This window comes from Podarcis erhardii, assembly GCF_964252035.2.
Source record: "Podarcis erhardii genome assembly, chromosome: 11".
NCBI classification, from domain to species: Eukaryota; Metazoa; Chordata; class Lepidosauria; order Squamata; family Lacertidae; genus Podarcis; species Podarcis erhardii.
In genome coordinates this window covers 52,241,698-52,256,571 of record NC_138501.1, presented here as the reverse complement: position 1 = coordinate 52,256,571, position 14,874 = coordinate 52,241,698, and the positions used below count along the sequence as shown (strand labels likewise).

The 14,874-nt window shown below is 45.6% G+C and overlaps 1 protein-coding gene across 5 annotated transcripts in view; it reads right to left on the bottom strand.

Annotated features, from left to right (window-relative positions):
• The window catches only part of CELF4 (CUGBP Elav-like family member 4), an 84,850-nt gene extending 72,429 nt beyond the window's left edge, over positions 1 to 12,421 (bottom strand). For all 5 annotated transcript variants that reach the window (XR_014161419.1, XM_081881633.1, XM_081881632.1 and 2 more), the window contains exons 1-2: positions 12,284 to 12,421; positions 8,202 to 8,281 (exon numbers count right to left, since the gene is read on the bottom strand). Coding sequence is in view for 4 of the 5 variants with exons in the window: in XM_081881633.1 (XP_081737759.1) it covers positions 8,202 to 8,281; positions 12,284 to 12,389 (186 nt within the window). In the remaining variant the exon portion in view is untranslated. The remainder of the gene's footprint in view (positions 1 to 8,201; positions 8,282 to 12,283) is intronic.
• Between the last annotated feature and the right edge of the window lie 2,453 nt (positions 12,422 to 14,874).

Below are 14,874 nucleotides of genomic sequence, written 5' to 3'. Positions count from 1 at the left end.
GGACGACAGAGGACGAGATGGTGGGACAGTGTTCTCGAAGCTACCAGCATGAGTTTGACCAAACTGTGGGAGGCAGTGGAAGACAAGAGTGCCTGGCGTGCTCTGGTCCATGGGGTCACGAAGAGTCGGACATGACTAAATGACTCAACAACAACAACAACAACAAAGTTTTGCCAAGTATCAAAGGGAACCTGCTTTCAACTGAGTCGGAGCATCAGTCCATCTCTGTGCTGTCTACATCAGAGACAGCGAACTTGTGGCTCTCCAGATGTTCAGATGCATCTCACTTCATCCCCGATCCCTGGCCATGTCGGCTGGGGCTGAGGGAAGTTGAAGTCCAACAGGTTTCTCATTCCTGAACTAGACCATCACTTCCCTCTTGACTTCCCGTAGTAGTAGAAGAAGAAGAGTTTGGATTTGATATCCCGCCTTTCACTCCCTTTAAGGAGTCTCAAAGCGGCTAATATTCTCCTTTCCCTTCCTCCCCCACAACAAACACTCTGTGAGGTGAGTGGGGCTGAGAGACTTCAAAGAAGTGTGACTAGCCCAAGGTCACCCAGCAGCTGCATGTGGAGGAGCGGAGACGCAAACTCGGTTCCCCAGATTACGAGACTACCGCTCTTAACTACACCACACTGGCTCTCTTAGTGGAACCTTTGGCTCTCCAGATGTTCAACTGCACCTCCCATCATCCCTGATCACTGGCTGTGCTGCCTGCAGCTGTCAAGGAGCTCAAAGGAATGCACACGGCAGATAGTTGACTCTTTATGGTCACTTACAGCGCTGCATATCAATGCACACTGATCTAGTGTTTAGGCAGCTATTCCCAGCTCCACACTCTATGCAGCAGTTGCAGGAACAGGGGATCACTTCTCCTCCATCAGATTATGTACCTTCCCTAACAGGTTGCACACATGCAGGCAGAGACTATGCCTGCATAAAAGCTTCCTCTGCTCATCCCTCTTCAGTCCCCTCCTGGTTCTGGGAGACAGTGGTAAAGGAGATGATGGAAAGCTGCTGGCTCTTCACTTTCCTGACCTGCCTCTTCCTCCTCTTCTTCCAACCCATTCTGTGCTCCATCCTCCAGCTTTGAAGTTTCCCCTGCCTCTGCCTGTTGCCTCCTGGCTGTTCACCACAAATCACTGCCCCGCTCTCCCGAGTCAGACTCCAGTCCCCCTTCCCACAGTGCACACTTGTCAGCACCCCTGAAAATGGCTGATGGAAATGGAAGTCCAAAAGGTTCCTCATTCCTGAGCTAGACCATCATTTGCCTTTACTGTCTAAGCTACTTCTATCCCTCTGCGTTTCCTCAATGCAGGGGTGGGAAACCAGTGGCTCTTCCAACTCTGCAACTTTCACCACCCTGACCATTGGTCATACTGGCTGGGACTGATGGGAACTGGGTTAGTGAGGGAAAGGGAGACTTTCAACACCACTTGGGCTTCTTAGCTAACCTGGCAGGCCTCTGAGGAGTCCTACAAGAAGCTCCAGGCCTAGCAGACTGGGGAGGGGATGTGAGGCCTTTTGGACTTTGAGATCAGTCGATGGAGGAGTCACTAACAGAAGAACCCAGGACATAATGCCAGGAGGTGCTGCCGCCTTTGCCCAGGGATGGAGCCAGGTGCTGTGGATTTCCCAGCAGGGATGTCCAAATTGTGTAATTACAGGTGTATCCTGTCAGGAATGTGGCCCCAAGAGTGCAGGGGAGGAGTCAGACACAGAAATTGAACTCAGTGAACAAGGGGCCAACTCTGCAGATGAGAGCTGGCTTGACAGAGTCGAGAAAGGGCAATTCGATCCCGGGGAAGACTCTGTTAGCTCTCAAGAAGAGGAAGAGTTGGAAGGCAGCCAGAGTGTTGCTAGGCAATCAGCAAATAAGCAGAGGTCTGAGACTGCGCCGAGTGGAAGTGGGGAGGCCAGAGGCCAGCCTCTCAGTCCCCGTTCTAGGAGACTGGATAAGATAAGAGGGCAATGGAAGGGCAAGAGAGGAAGGGCAGGAGTTTGGTGTCCTTCCTGCTATGGGCGGGGCGAAGATTCAGACTGACCAACTATTGTCAATGTGAGCAGTCGAGAAGCCGTGCTCTGGATGTGATTTTTTTTTGCAAATAAATGTACCCCTCCCACCCCTGGTTCCATTTCACAGAAGCCAGCCAGAGTGGCAGTTGACTATTTTGTCAAAGCTGGTGTTGGAGCCTCTTCCTCTGCCACACTTGAGGTCGCCAGGTCACTTTGGGGCTGGCTGTGTCTCTCCCACAACTTCTGCCACTCCCTGCCTCCTGGCATGTGCTGCCTGAGGCAGCTGTCTCACTCCACTTAACGGTAGGGCCGTCCTGGGTCTAAATCTGAGCAGTATCACCCAGAGGCCGGCGTGCATGGCATCTTCTCATTCCCTGTGCCTTCCTAGCCCTTTCCTCCTCGCCAGGTATTGCTGATTTAGCTCCCTTTCTCCCCACAGGCCAATAAAGGGCCGTTAGAGCACCAATTAGCTCCTTTTGTCTTCCGCGATGCAGGGAGACCTGCCATTGGCTATCTCCCACTTATCCCATTTGGGCGTAATGGATTCTGCAGTGGCAGAAGACTTTGAAGGGGAACAGAGAGAGGCGCAGAAGGAAAGAGAGAGAGAGAGGGAGAGGGAGAGAGAGAGAAAAGATGCCTGTGAAGTCCCCGTGGGCCTCTTAGCTGCCCTGCCAGATGCCTGAACTGTTTCCGAGATGTGACTAGAGAAGGAAAGTAGATCGGATGAGGTCTTTATGCCCCAAAAGGCCATCTTCAGAGCCGCGATGATTCATACCCCCTGTCAAGAGTCCGGGCTGACTAGCTTTCTATTCCGGGGCTTAGGAACATCTGATTTATTAGTTCATTTATGGAACAATAGGGAGGGCGTGCGGAGCGGGGAGTGGGGTGAGGGGAGAGGAAGTTGTCCTGTGGATTAGCAAAACTACTCACGGACATGCATACACACCGCCATGCGCTCACAAGAGGCATTATTGTGATGTGAGGTGCTAACTAGCTATCTGGACAGCGGGGAATGCAAGGAGATATTAGTGGGGGCCATGAGAAGGAAGGGCCACCGAGTGGAATGTCTTATTCTGAGTCCAGAAAGTGGAAGAAAGAAGGAGAGGAAATTTTTGTTTGTTTGCAGGATGCACTGTTGACTTGTGGAATTTGCTGCCGCAGGAGGTGGTTGATGGCCACAGGCTAGACAGCTTTCAAAGGGGAACTGGGGAAGAGGGGGGAGGAGACTGTACTGGTCACCTTCCGCTCACGTGGTAGAGCTGGAAAAGTTCAGAAAAGGACCGCTAAAATGATCAAGGCGATGGAGTGACTCCTGCATTAGGAAAAGTTGCAGCGTTTGGGACTTTTTAATTTAGGGAGGAGCCAAGGAACAGGGGACATGACAGATGTGCACAAAATTTTGCATGACACCGATAAAGTGGACACAGAAAGTTTTCCCCTCTGTCTTTCTGAACTCCAGAACTCACAGATATCCAATGAAGCTGAATGTTGGAAGACTCAGGGCAGAGAAAAGGAAGGATTTCTTCTGGGTCTGGAAAGCGAGCCTTATGAGGAATGGTTGAAGGAGCTGGGTATGTTTAGCCTGAGAGGAGATTATAGCCGTCATCAGATAGTTAAAGTGCTGGCTCCTGGGAGATGGAGCAGGATGGGTCTTTGGCCTGATCCAGCAAGACACTTCTTAAGTTCTTAGAGCGAGGTGACAACAGCCCCCCCTCCCTCCCCAGGAGCGCAACCATTCCATCTGAAACCAGTCCCTTCTGGTGAGGCGCTGAGGCTGCTCTGTTCCTGTTAATTTTCGCGGCGCAGCTGTCAGCGGGTCTGTAAATAGTACTCCGCAAAGCCAACACTTTTTCCCATCCACACATCAACTGTTCAATTAACAGAAGAAGGATATATAAAGTGTGCCACAGCCTTTGATGCTTCCCAGCAATTTATGAAAGTGTACACAAATCTAATTACAAGCCCCACTGCTTCCCATTTACATGGTGCCTCTCGAGTTTGGAGCGGTTTATATCAAAATAATTGTTAAAAAATATATCAGTGCTGATCTACGACACCCGTGGCCCTGACACTGCCAAGGACCATTGTGATCCTCCTTGTCAGGCAGTTTTTTCTGCCAACTTAGCAGTTTGGCTCCACGGTGCATATACAATGCGTGGCGCTCTCCCTGCTCCCCCTTTTGCAGGATACAACTTAATTGAGATTGCATAGGCTGCTTTCCCATAGCCAGATTCACTATCCTGCTGCTCTCCAGAGGTTCTTTGACTACAACTCCCATCATGCCCAGCCAGCACTGGCAGGGGATGATGGGAGTTGTAGTCCAAAACTTCTGGAGAGTTACAGGTTGGCAAGAACTCTCCCAGAGTGGTGCTTCCATCTTTGGATGCTTGTGTCTGCGAGCCAAATATCACTTCTGTGGCTATTTCTTTTCTTTTTTAAGGGATGGGCGAATCTTGTCAATTTCTGCCTCTCTCTCATTTTTTCAGTCTCCACATTTTTGCAGCCTCCTGATATAAACAGTTTTGCATGCCGTTTTTGGCTACTATGCATAGTTCAGCAAACAAATCCCCTTAATATAAGGTGCATATGCATGCTATTTTCACTAATACGTGCATTTTAGACACTCCCCCCCCCCCAAGTTATGTATTTTTGTACCTATTACCTGGCTGGAGAGCTGCATCACAAAAATTCAGAGAAGTGTGAATTTTGAAGGGTGGCTGTGTTTCGCTTTGTGTTTTGTAGGTATTATTATTATTATTATTATTATTATTATTATTATTATTAATTCAGTTTATACACCGCCCTATACCCGGAGGTCTCAGGGCGGTTCACAAACAAGACCACAACATATAAAATCAACATATAATAACCCAATACCTCCCCCCCCCAAAAAAGAGCCACATTCTAAAAGGGTGTAGACAGTTACAGATAGGTAGCCGTGTTGGTCTGCCATGGTCAAAACAAAATAAAAAAATTCCTTCCAGTAGCACCTTAAAGACCAACTGAGTTAGTTCTAGGTATGAGCTTTCGTGTGCATGCACACTTCTTCAGATACACAGATGTGTATCAGATGTGTATCTGAAGAAGTGTGCATGCACACGAAAGCTCATACCTAGAACTAACTCAGTTGGTCTTTAAGGTGCTACTGGAAGGAATTTTTTTATTTTGTTTTGAAGGGTGTAGACAGTCTCAGTTTGCATGTTAGGTTGTTTCTCATTAAAATGCAAACAAAGTTGAATTTCTCCCCCAGAAACATCACCCTCTGACCCAGAAACCTTTTTTAATCTGCTGGGCCACAGGAGGGAGCAGTCATGAAGGAACCAGGGAAGGCACAAAAGCAAGAAATGGAGAGAACCAAAATTGATAGAGTCGTGCATCCCTAGGCTTAAGCCACATATCTCCTTCAAAAACAAATGACTAAGGGTCCTTTCCTTGTTCATCACTTAGGGCTGATTCCTGTGGTATGTACATGTATAAAACTGAGGGTGGTTCTTGCACATTACCAGGGTCATGCTGGAAGAGCATTAGTGGGGGCAGAGGAGCATGCCAATAATAATCTTGTACACTGAAAAATGCCAGGGAGCTTAGCCTATCCTGAGCCGTCTCCCCAACACACGTTTTCTTCATAGAATCATAGGATTGCAGAGTTGGAAGAATCCACTAGGGTCATTTAATCCACCCCCCTGAAATGCAGGAATCTTTTGGGCCAATGTGGGACTCAAATCCATGACCTTGAGAATGAGAGTCTCATGCTCTACCGACTGAGCTATGTCGTTTACTACAAGGATTATCCCCCACCGAACTCTCATGGAGAAGTATACCTCTGCAGGGGAATCGTAACTAGGGAGAGTGCTCATGAACTCAAGTCTTGCTCGATGGATTGCCATGGGAACCTGGGTGGCCACCATGAGAATAGGATGCTGAACTCAGTGGGTCCCCATTGGCTTGATCTATCAGGGATCTTCTTATGTCCATCTCTAGTCCAGAACTATCTGCTGGAGCATATTTAATAGGGACAGAGGTCCCCCCCAAAATTGGTCAAACTGTTTATGTATTGTACTACGGCAGCCAGAATTCTGTACGCACTGAAACGGAAAGAAGAAGTTCCAACAAAAGAGGAGTTGACTTGGATATTATTGGACTACGTGGAGGTGGCGAAACTGATAGCAAAAATAAGAGACCGAAAAGAAGAAATGCCTGCAGAAGAATAGAGACCCTTTTTGGATTATCTGAGAAAATATGAAATGAAATCGCAGGCAGAACTTGAAATAGAAGCAAAGGAATGAGAATGATAAAGGGATGTAATTTAGGGAATATGTTTTAGTGAAATGTTACATTTATGGCAGCAGATGAGTGATTTGAATAGAAACATCGTGGAAGTAAGGGTGGGAAGTCAAAATTTTAAGGGAATACTGCATTGGAATTGACTTCAGTTGGTTAAATTGTTTGAAAACTCATTGAAAAATTATGAAAACAACAACAGAGAACTTCCACTGGCAGCACAAGGTCTTTTCCACCTAGCTCTGCTCCTTGAGTTGCCAGGGGTTGAACCTGTGACTTTTGGATACCCATTGCCTCTCGGTGACTGGTCCTTTGATGGAACTCAGCACGATGATTCTGACATTATTGACCTACAGGGGGACTATAGGAAACATGGCGGGTGCAAGGCAGCCTGGCTTCCAGGGGAGGAGGAAAGAGAAATGAAACTTTCATCAAAGAAAGTTGCCTTTTTGGAAACCATTAGGTAGCATATGCTGTGTGAACAGGGAGCCACATTGCAGCAATAATCCTGACAGCTGTGGAGGAGCAGGAGCTTGCCTCAGGAGCAAAATGGCTCCAGACCTGACAGGAATGATGATGCAGACCCCGTTGGCGGAACATGAGGATGGGGAGAGCAAGGCTGAAATTGGCTGAACTGAATTGGAAGAGGAGGAAGAAGAAGAAGAGTTTGGATTTGATATCCTGCCTTTCACTCCCCTTCAGGAGTCTCAAAGCAGCTAACATTCTCCTTCCCCTTCCTTCCCCACAACAAATACTCTGTGAGGTGAGTGGGGCTGAGAGACTTCAGAGAAGTGTGACTGGCCCAAGGTCGCCCAGCAGCTGCAGGTGGAGGAGTGGAGACGCGAACCCGGTTCCCCAGATTACGAGACTACCGCTCTTAAGCACTACACCACACTGGCTCCTCTCTCTTTTACAGAATAAAGGTCCAACAGAACTGGATTGGATCCAGCACATAGAACTATGGAACTTGCTCCTGTTTACTCGCTTTGTGTTGCTACCCTCTGCATGAAAATTGGGGGCAAGGTGGTTCTGTGGAATCAATGGGCGACAGAGCTGCTGTCTTCACTAAACCAGTTGGCAAGGCCAGATGACAATGTTCCCCCCCCTTTTTGGGGGGACAGGGGGAATCAGTTTAGCCTGCCCCCTTTGGCAGAGTGGCAGCATTTGCAACGTCTAAGCCTCTTGATTTCTGTTTCTATGACCTGGCAGCTTTAAGCGCCTCTGAAACACCAGGTTTATTAGATCACCTTGATCCATAACCCACAATCTACCTTTGTAAGATCCTACTGTGTCAAGCGAAATCTGATGTGAATAGCTAACAGAGCTGGACTGCCTCCCACACTTGAAACCATGGCAAACAGTGTTGGCGTGTCTAAAGTTTCGCTCATTGTATTTGGAACATATTGGGACTTCTCATTGCCAGTGGGAGAACTGCTACTGCAATTATCTTATTATTATGCTGTGCTTTATTATTTTGCTGTGCTTTTAGTATTATCCCCCATAAATTATGTTCTTAAGGCTGTACACAACCCTGGGTTCTTTGAATAAAAGGTGGTGGTGGTGTGTGTGTGTGTGTATCTCAGTTGGTCAGCTGATAATGCCAAGGTTGCAGGTTTGATTCCCGTATGCGACAGCTGCATATTCCTGCATTGCAGCGGGTTGTACAAGATGATCCTTAGCGTTCCCTGCCAGCTCTACAACTCTATGTTTCTATGATTCTAGAAGGTCTGGTGTTACAACCCAGTAATGTACATCTTGCCCAATCGCTCATGGGCTGGAAGACTTGGCTACTTTCGCAGTATACGAAAAACTGCCTTCAGTAGGCAGCTCCAACGGACTGACTACTCGAGCATTTGGGATCCATGACCTGGAATTATTTGCCCAACAAAGAGACTAGTCCTCACCGGCATTGTCTGGCTTCCGTGCAAGGCATTGATGGCGGCCTGCGCTTCCGCATGTGAGGAATATTTCACAAACGCGCACCCTGTAGGGAAAAAAGAAGAGGAAAAGGATATAAGAAGGTGGAACGCATGGAATGGTTGGATTAGATGATTCTTGGCATCCCTTCTGAGTCTACAGTTCTATGATTCTGTCAATGGAAAGAGCAGCACCCACACCTCTGTGTAAGCTGAATCCCTTTTTTCAGGCAACTCCCTTGGTCCTCCACCTTAGTTCAGCATCTGGCAACGTGTGGTCTTACTTGACCCCCATGAGTCACAACTTTCACATTTTGCAAAAAGTCATTTTCTAGCCCTCATAGTTGCAGAGACAGAAACATGGTGACAGAGGATCAGAAAGTAAGAGGGGTTTTTATAGAGCCTCATTAAGTTATTTTCCAGCAATCACTGTTCTATACAATGACGTTGTTCAAGAGGGAATGTTGATTTTTCAAAATGCGGACACCGTTATTTAAGAATAAATCAGTGTTTATGATTCCATTGCTAGTCCCTCAGAAGGAGGGGAAGAACATTTTAAATCGAAACAGCTTGTAAAGCTACAAGCTGAATCAAAACAAATTTAATGCCATAAAGTCTCCTTTACACATGCTGTTACTGAATGTTATTCGGATATTCTCTAAATATGTGAGCATTTGTCAAATATTGGATCTCTCTGCTCAATACGCAGTGCTGTTGGGTTAGCTGACATGCAATGGTGTCTGTCAAGTGACATGCAATGGTGGCTGACGTGCACTGATGTACCTGTCAAAGCAGCTTTCACACTTTCATACATTCAGAGAAACTCGCTCACATGGAGTGAGCCTCAAAGTGCTTAAAGGTAAAGGTAAAGGGACCCCTGACCACTAGGTCCAGTCGTGGCCGACTCTGGGGTTGCGGCGCTCATCTCGCTTTATTGGCCGAGGGAGCCGGCGTACAGCTTCCGGGTCATGTGGCCAGCATGACTAAGCCGCTTCTGGCGAACCAGAGCAGCGCATGGAAATGCTGTTTACCTTTCCACCGGAGCGGTACCTATTTATCTACTTGCACTTTGACATGCTTTCGAACTGCTAGGTTGGCAGGAGCAGGGACCGAGAAACGGGAGCTCACCCAGTCGCAGGGATTCGAACTGCCAACCTTCTGATCGGCAAGTCCTAGGCTCTGTGGTTTAACCCACAGTGCCACCCGTGCTTACAGAGCTCTAAAACAGAGACTATAACTACTGGTGAGCATCATTCATAGTTATTGAGTCCCTGTTTCTCAGTTCTTTGCCTGGGATGTGTAGTTTTCACTTTTACATCTTATTTCTCAGGGTTTTGTGGGGAAAGCTCAAGAGATCTGACTTAATGCAACTATTCTATCTAACTGCAGGCAGTTGGACTAGATGACCTTTGGGTCCCTTCCAACTGCAAATTTTAGGATTCTCTAATATTTTCATGGTTGGCAAGGTTTCTCTCCTCTGCCTGACAGAACTGATGTCTGTGAATGCTGTTGCCTCTCAAAACAGCTGCTGACATATGAACTCCCGCAGTTAGACTGGAATAATCTTTCGGGTTCTTGCACATGATGATATAATACGAGAGGATCAATATTTAATGCCGAGAGAAGGAAAGGGTCCCTATCCAAACTGAGAGAGCCAACAGATAACGGCTAGGGGAAAGGAACGAACCTCAGATTACATGTTAAATTAGTTTGCAAACTCTACAAAATGTCAGTGGTTGAACCAGATATTTGCAGGTTTGTTTGTTTTTTTAATGCCCACCTGAAAATATATAAATTGCAGGTGGGGAGAATTGTTCAATGAATAGTAATCAAAACACTCCCTCCCTCCTTCCAATCAACTTGGTGCAATAAAGGCATCCCCCCCACACTTATGTGAAATTACATAAAGTGGGGAGCACCCAACTTTAAAAGGGGGGGGGGAGACTCACCCTGGAAATTTCCAATATCAGGGATAGATATAAGATATATGTTCAAAAGTACAGTAAAGGTTCGCTGTCTATGCTAGCATTCGATTGATGTTGGAGAGAGACTGAGTTGAGAAATAAGACCAAGGGTACATATTGATATAGGAATGTATTAGATAAAATGTAAAGAAATATACCATAATAAGAGTACATTCATTTGTAAAAAATGACTATACAACGGGATAGACAGGAAGTCCAAAGTGTTGGTACATATATAATTTTGGAATAGTTTTTTGTCCTTGTTTCTTTTCCTTAAGTATATAAACTTTGTATACATGCTGAAAATTATATTATAATAAGCCTTGTGATGTAATATGATAATGTTTACCAATGTAACATAAGAACGTTAATAAATAAATAAAATTTAAAAAAGAGGGAATTTCCAATATCATGATAATATCCATGCCACTAACAAAAGGTCAGCGCAAGTCAACATAAAACCAGCAGGAGAAAAATACTAAGTGCCAGAGATCTGGAATGCACTAAGTATTAAAAGGCTGTAGGGAATTCCAAGCTATCTCCCTGGTACCAAAAATAACCTAAGGAACTGCAGTTAGGGAAAATGTACAAAAATATGTTGGAAGTGTAAAGAAAAGGAGGGGACATTTTATCACACGTGGTGGGATTGTAAGGTAATTAAAATTTTTTGGGAAATGATATACAACGAATTGAAGAAAATGTTCCATTTAACATGTGTTAAAAAACCTGAAGCATTTTTATTAGGGATTGCAGGGAAAGATCTGCCAAAAAAGCTGAAAAACATCTTCATGTATGCGACAACGGCCGCAAGAGTTTTAATAGCACAAGGATGGAAGACTGAAGAAACCCCAACTAAAGAATCATGGCAAGAAAAATTGCCATAGAAAAATTGACTATGCAGAACTGGCAAAACTGACATACAAGCCACGGGACAAGGGTAACTGTGACTTTAAAGATGAATGGGAACCCTTTACAAAGTATCTGAAGACGCAACAAAGCGAACTGGACTCCTTGGCTGGTCTTGAATAAACATTCACAAACTTTTTACTGATAATAATCAGCTAAATAGTTTGAGGATTTATACAACTGTGTAACATGCGGAAAAACTGCATTTTTAGAGAAACCAAAGACTGGAACTGAGGGTAGTCGGGGGGGGGGGGCGGTTCTGTGGGGGGAGGGAGGAAAAATGGGGGAAAATAAGGATGATATGTTTCTGGATAATATGTTTTGTTTTAATTTTGAACCAAAAAGTAATTAAAAAAAACCCCAAACCTAAGGAAGACCACAGGTGAGTCTGTTGCTCCATGCAGCTCAGAACTCTCCAAGGATTCAGGCAGGGGTGTCTATTCCAGCCCTACCTACAGATGGTGAGGACTGAACCTGGTGTCTTCTGCATGCCAAGCAAACACTGTGCTGGTGAGCTGCAGTCCTTGCCTGTATCATTACGTTGCAGCTTTTATTAGTTTTGCATTCCATCTCATGGGCTCTGGTGGGGAAGGGCGCTTCCACAACATGAACGGATCCTGCGCACCTCACAAGGAAGAGGCTTGCTCTTTTGAAGGCTCCTCACCTGAGCAGGAGTCATTTCAGGTGGTGCAATTTTGGGCCGGCTTCTTCCTCCACCTCACTTACCATATTTTTTGCTCCATAAGACGCACTTTTTTCCTCCTAAAGAGTAAGGGGAAATGTCTGTGGTCTTATGGAGCGAATGTGTGGTCAATCGCTGGCTCCCTTTCCGGCCCTGCCCCGTTGCCCAGACCTCCATTGTTGAATGTTCTGCAGACGGAGGCTGCTTGTTTTCCACAGCGACATGGGACTGGCTGATTAGATTATCAGTCTGGAAACTGTAGAAACGGCTCCCTTTCCTTTCCTAAAGAGGCTGCAGAACTGTGAGTTGAACCCCATAAAAACAGGATTTTTTCCCTTTGCAAAGTAAGCTGCACAACTTTGAGCTGATCCTCAAAAAACCGGGGCTCTTCCCCTTTGCAAAAGAAGCTTCACACCTGTGAGCTGATCCCCCCAAAACAGGGCTTTCCCCCTTTCCTCCTCTAAAAACTAGGTGCGTCTTATGGTCAGGTGCATCTTATGGAGCGAAAAATACAGTACCTTTGCTGTTGCCATCTGGTCCCCGAAGGATCGTGCACTCCTCGATATTGCCAAAAGCCTCGAATAGCCGGCGCACGTCATCTTCTGATTGCTGTTTGTTGAGCATACCCACAAAGAGTTTTCTGTCTTCTGGAACAAAATTAAGAGATGCTTACCATATTTCGGAAGGGATTGGAAAGCAGCTAAACCTTGAAATGGGCAAAGCAATCAAGGGCAGATTTGGAAATGACCAAATAGTGCCCAAGTGGATCTCTTATATAGCAGGATGGGCAGCTGTTGGTTAGTGGAATAGACTTGTAGTGGCCTAGGAAGCTGTTTTACCTGACCCCTCCTAACAGCTCCTCCAAATGTATTCAAGGTGTGGCAGATATATTGCCCAGAATTTCACTTGTAAGGAAGACCATTTTCAAAAGACATCTGAGGCCAGGCAGAAGACTGGCTGCACTGAAGTGGGGGACAAATCCCTCTTGAAACGACCATGCTGCAAGTTCTGGACTCTCTCCATGCAGACTGAAGGTGTAAATAGGCGAATAAACCATATTTCTTAAAACTATGCCGGTCTCTGCCATGTTTCAATTCTCCAAAGGACCACAGACTCTGGGCTCTTTCTACCACTCAGCAGACAGAAGCACAGGCACCCAACCTTTGTAACAATATTTATTTATTTGCATTCTCTGATTTTGCAGTTTCTAAAAATACGTATAATGACCCAGAAATACCAACACCCACACTCCAAGGAACATTCCATGCATACACAATGCAAATGATTCAGTCAAGCACCAAGTAAGTTTGTAAATAGTTTAGAACTGATTACATCTGTGAGCTGTCTCCTACTCTTTATCTTAACAGGTTGTCCTGGAGTGAGCTATGGGGAGCTGGAGATGAGGGGACAACATTGTCCTTTCTGGTGTATTGAATGAACACGATGTGTGATACAGTCCCAACATCGCTTTTGGCCTTTGTTTTCCTGAGTGCTCTAAGATGCCTCTTTACTTTCTCCAGAAGGGCTATATTCTGCGCCTCTAAGAGTTAAGTTAGCAGCTGTTTCCTGAGATTGTGTTGTTATATTTCTAGCTGAAGACAGGGGAAAAAAGATTAGTAGGTCCTTAAACAATTTTTTTTATGTCCATCTATAGAAAGATTTAATAAAGCTAGCCTGGGATCAGGTTGTATCACCTGTCCCGTAGCGGAAAAAACTTCTTCAAAGGTGATTTCCCAAAATCTTTTTACAGGTTTGCATTCCTACCACATAAGGAAATATGAACTTAACTTCTGACATCCTCTCTAGCATAAGGGACTTGATTGAGAGCTAAACTTTTGAGCATCCTGATTCACTTGCATGGAACTTATGTGCAGGTTAGACAAAGCCTTTACTGAGCATCCTTCCTAGTTTGTTTGTGGGGAGGTTATACGATAATGAGCATTCACCCTGATTTGCTTGCACTTTTTAAAGAATTGCCATTACTCATCTGTTTGGTGCATTTCCTGATATTTTCTGAAATATACTTGGACGTGAGTGTGAATTTCATGCTCTTTATTCAGCTCAAAGTAGTGAGGAATGGAAGTTCCCCCAAAATGTCTGCTTTATATACATTATTTACACAATGGGCCCCATGTGATTGGCTAATTCTGGGATTCTCCTGTAGGCCAATCAGGTTACAGATTCACTTCCACCTGGAGTTGGATTGGGTGGCTCCTGTGGACCAGTCAGACTGCTACATTCTGGAAACTATTGTTCTAGGACCAATCAGACTGCTGCATTCTGAATCCTATTGTTCTAGGACCAATCAGACTGCTGCCTTTTGGAGCCTATTCAACTCAGTACACAACACTTTCCTAACCACAAATAAGTGGTTAACTGGGCTGCATCAATAGGAGTATAGCATCTAGATCAAGGGAAGTAATAGTGCCACTGTATTCTGCTCTGGTCAGACCTCACCTGGAGTACTGTGTCCAGTTCTGGGCACCACAGTTCAAGAAGGACACTGACAAACTGGAACGGGTCCAGAGGAGGGCAACCAAAATGGTCAAAGGCCTGGAAACGATGCCTTATGAGGAACGGCTAAGGGAGCTGGGCATGTTTAGCCTGGAGAAGAGGAGGTTAAGGGGTGATATGATAGCCATGTTCAAATATATAAAAGGATGTCACATAGAGGAGGGAGAAAGGTTGTTTTCTGCTGCTCCAGAGAAGCGGACACGGAGCAATGGTTCCAAACTACAAGAAAAAAGATTCCACCTAAACATTAGGAGGAACTTCCTGACAGTGAGAGCTGTTCGACAGTGGAATTTGCTGCCAAGGAGTGTGGTGGAGTCTCCTTCTTTGGAGGTCTTTAAGCAGAGGCTTGACAACCATATGTCAGGAGTGCTCTGATGGTGTTTCCTGCTTGGCAGGGGGTTGGACTCGATAGCCCTTGTGGTCTCTTCCAACTCTATGATTCTATTCTATGATTCTATGATTCTAAGTGGATTTAGTGCACTAAGGTGACATTGCATTCACCCACTTCAATTGCACAAACCACAGTTTCCAGTATGTGCATGAATCCATCCATCAAATTACTGACAGCCTAGAGGTGAGGACCATAGATTGGTGT